General features: G+C 30.6%; 1 protein-coding gene across 1 annotated transcript; it reads right to left on the bottom strand.

The window, feature by feature from the left end:
• Positions 1-205: 205 nt before the first annotated feature.
• On the bottom strand, positions 206-637 carry LOC131033885 (zinc finger A20 and AN1 domain-containing stress-associated protein 6-like). Its single transcript, XM_057965185.2, has one exon. The coding sequence runs from the start codon at positions 635-637 to the stop codon at positions 206-208; it is 432 nt and encodes a 143-aa protein (XP_057821168.2).
• Positions 638-3,969: the final 3,332 nt, after the last annotated feature.

Genomic DNA, 3,969 nt, shown 5'->3' with positions numbered 1-3,969 from the left:
TATGCATAAAGAAGAGACACCCTCTCCAATTAATCAATCCTTGATTGCTTACAATCTAATTGTAAATTTTACTACATTAACTTAAACTTTTAAATTACATTTCTTTCAATTATAACAACCTATACTATTTCATTCAATTCAATTTATATTAGACAAAAAGCACACATATAGATCGTAACAGTCTATTCTAACATCAAGAATTAAATTACAGTTTGTCAATCTTGGAACCCTTGATTAGGGGATTATTTTTTGCAAGACTCTGACGCCCAAATGTCTTGTGATCAAAAGAACAATTATGTTCCTCTGGATATCTGTGCTTGCTACAAAATACATGATCACATCTACACTTAAAACTCACACCCATTCTGCAACGCTTATTGCAGTTGAAACATCTGCACTCTGTTACTTCTTCCTCCATTTTTCCTTCTTCTTTCTCTATATATCCTCCTTTCTCACTTTCTTCTGCTTTTTTACCTACTGCTTCGCTCTCTTCTTTCCCCTTCGCTTTCTTTGCCACCTTTTCAGCTAACGATTGTTTCTCCATATATTTTTTGTAACAGATTGAACACATATTCATATTCTCAGCAGTACCGAAAAACCCACATTTCTTAATGCAAAGGTTATTCTCTTCTGACATCTTCAAGTCTATTCCAATGCAATGCACTGCAATTCGAATGAAATAGTTAAAGTTGATTTCTTTATTCAATTGGGGTTTCTATTCTTATATCTTTTGAACGCCTTGCAATGGACCACGAACCAACAAACACGTCGTTTATCTTTACTCTCCTTCCTATCAAGCGAAAATCAATGGCTCGTATTTCTTTTTAATCATTTAATTTGCCCGAACAAATTCATCATGAAGCAGTAATCATAATACTACAAAACTAGTGAACATATGGCTCGTATTTCTTTTTAATCATGAAAACATTCATTCTACACCATTTTCGATGTTGGATAATTTTGGGGTGGGAAGGGTTGACTTCATTTTCATGGAGGATTTGAATTGGAAGTCTAGAAGTTTCACTCTTGTAGAGGGTGAAGTAGATATGAAGAGGTCTATGTTTGGTGTTGCAAGACTCCATGAACCATGTATGGTGATGTAATACATATATGAACATTTGAGATAGCAGTATGAGAAATCTTTATACACTTTTCCTATAGTTTTTCACGCATCTTGGGTTTTCTTAAGCAATATCTTAGTGTTGGTTCTCATTTGAGGTGTCTATGATCTTTGTTCTTGTTGTTTCTATGCTTCTATTTAGTTCTAAGAAAGTTTAGGTTATGGTAATCCTATAAAATGGATATTATAATGGAGCCTTTCAACAAAGCTAAGGGGAGCATAGCGGTAAATCTACTTCTGTAACCCTTGAAAGATGAGTGGTAAGAAAGTTTGAATTTTGAGTTGTTATGTGTGAAATCTTGATATCTTTTGTCAATCGGTTTTTCAAAAGTTTATCAACCAGTTTTACACTTGTTAAAATTGTATGCATCGTTAAGCAGTGAATTAGGGTTTGTAACCCTAGCAGTCAACCATTTAATGCAGTAGGTAAAAAGGATAAAAGCAAGTTTTACTATTTATTTTTATCCTAAATGCATTTGAAAGAGAATTCTTGAGCACTTGCAACGCGAAGTGAGAATTTTTAGCTGGTTTTAGTCAAATTTGTGTCGTGATTTGCATGATTGAAGTTAGTTCAAAGATTAGTGAAGGTTGAACTAGCATGCACTTGAGAAAGCAACTAGTAACCGAGGCATTGCGTGATAATTAAGGTATTTCTTTGTAAAACCCGTCTCGAATCAAGTTTATCTGAATGGCTTCATCATCAAAGCAAATGGAAAGGTTAATGATCACATTAGAACCTATGGAGGTTTTTGTAATCAGAACAAATAGTGTCTTATAATGTTTTATCTCAAGTTCCTAACAGTGTCAATCTAAGAGGTGATTTGTCTAGCTACATTGATTGCAAAATTGAAGATTTAGGATTATTGTCAATTTATCTATGTGCGAATAAAGTTGTAATCATATGCAAATGTTTTTGGTCGATCATAGGTGCAAATAAAGGTGTAATCATATATTTTCAAGGGGAGAGTAATAAAGTTGGCTTTAAGAAACTCATACAAAATTGTCTCTTTTTGTGATTAAAATTTGTTGGAAAATTCATAGATATATTAGACAATGGGGGAGGGGATGTCAACAAAGGACGAGGATAGAAACCTAAATCTTCTTCAGAATAATGTAATGTATATTTCTCATGAACCTCCACACTTCATGTAGTACCCTTACTTGTTTGAACTCATTAGACTCACATTTTATTATTGGTTGTTTTCAGTGGATACATTACCATGATATATTATTTAGATTTTTATAACATTATGCTTTAACTGGAGATGAGATGTATAATTTATTTGCAGTATTTCAGTAATTGTGATTTATGGCATTTTATGGATTATTGCTATGTACTAGCATTTTACTTTATCTATGCAATGTGTAATTATATGTTGTGTTTACGAGTGTATTGGATGCAAGGGGACGATTTTCCTTCACTCATTTCAGTGAGACAGGGAACGTCACGATTTTCCTTCATTGGTGTGTATGTCATGTTTTCTATATTGTATATATATGCATGTGTGGTTCGGTGATGCAGGATATTGCAGGCACAAGTACCGGATAGGTACAGGGTATCGTCTCCACCTGGCTTCACAGGTCTGACCATGTCTTATATTTTCCGATGGAAGTGGAGGAGATAGTAGTTGACCTTATTTTACTCAATTTCACTCGTATGAGTGTTGTCAGTTGGTCGTCTTGTTAGTTTGTTCGGCCTTCGTATTTTGTCTTTTTATCTTTTATGGGTATTTGCTTGAGATTTGTTTAATTTGAGTGTTTTAGTGGATTTAATTACTTAATTAATTAAGTTTATGAAATTATCTCATTATTGTATTGTTTATGCATTGAGATTATAAGTTTAGTTAATTAAAGAAATTATTAAATTAAGCCGCATGATATTAGAAATATATTTTTATTTAAATGAGAAAATAAATTAGATTAATTGTTTTTATTATTTCCTAAAATTTTAATTAAATAAATGGATAAAACGATTAATAAGAATTAAAATATTGTTTTAATTCTTTATTTAGAAAATTAATTAATGTGCATGAGAAAAGAAAAGAAAGAATAATGATTTTTAATTATTGCATGTTAGTTTATCTTTTGTGATAAATTTAGAAAATAAAATAAAAATTACTATTATTCTAAATTTAGGTTTTTTGTGAAAAAGCTATTGAACCTAGAATTTTAGTTTAAATAGGGGAATAGGTCTTTATTTTAGTTACACGGGAACAGGTCTGGAATTTAGGTGAAGGAATTTATTGGAAGCTTATTGAAAAAGTTATGGCGCTTCTATAGATTTCTTCCAGGAAAGCTATACCAGGTTGGATGAATTCTTAGTTGTAGGTTTTAGTAGATATTTCTATTTTTCTCCGTTTGATGTGTGCGTATAAAACTATTGTCGAATATAAACCCTCTTCTGGTGAATTCAAGTTTTGTTTTAAAATCCATGCCTGATGTGTTTTCTAGTTTTTGGGAAGGATGTAATTTTGAAAACATTGAAAAAATTAATTTATTCTCTCTGGTTTAATTTTTATTAATAGTCCTTTAAATAAATCTTGTGGTTTCTTAGAAATAAATTTAATTGTGAATTAAATTTATTTGATTATCTAAATTTTAAAAAAATTGTGTTTGAAATAAAATTATGTGAAGGAGTTTTCAATTTATATGAAATTTTAAAATTCTATGGGAATTATGTAAAATGATTTTTTTTGGAATTTGGAAATTAATATTAAAAAAATATATTAAAAAAAAATATTAAAATATATATATATATATATATATATATATATATATATCTATAAAGATAGGGCATGTTGCCTATGGTAGCATCCGCTGCAGTGCTATCGGACGGTAGTACCAGCTAC

This window comes from Cryptomeria japonica, chromosome 5 (genome assembly GCF_030272615.1).
Source record: "Cryptomeria japonica chromosome 5, Sugi_1.0, whole genome shotgun sequence".
NCBI lineage: Eukaryota > Viridiplantae > Streptophyta > Pinopsida > Cupressales > Cupressaceae > Cryptomeria > Cryptomeria japonica.
Note: the sequence above shows the minus strand (reverse complement) of the source record. Positions and strands in the feature narration are given on the sequence as shown.

What these genes read in the sequence shown, in the direction of transcription:
- LOC131033885 (XM_057965185.2), bottom strand. Translation starts at nt 637, where the DNA reads ATGTCAGAAGAGAATAACCTTTGCATTAAGAAATGTGGGTTTTTCGGT.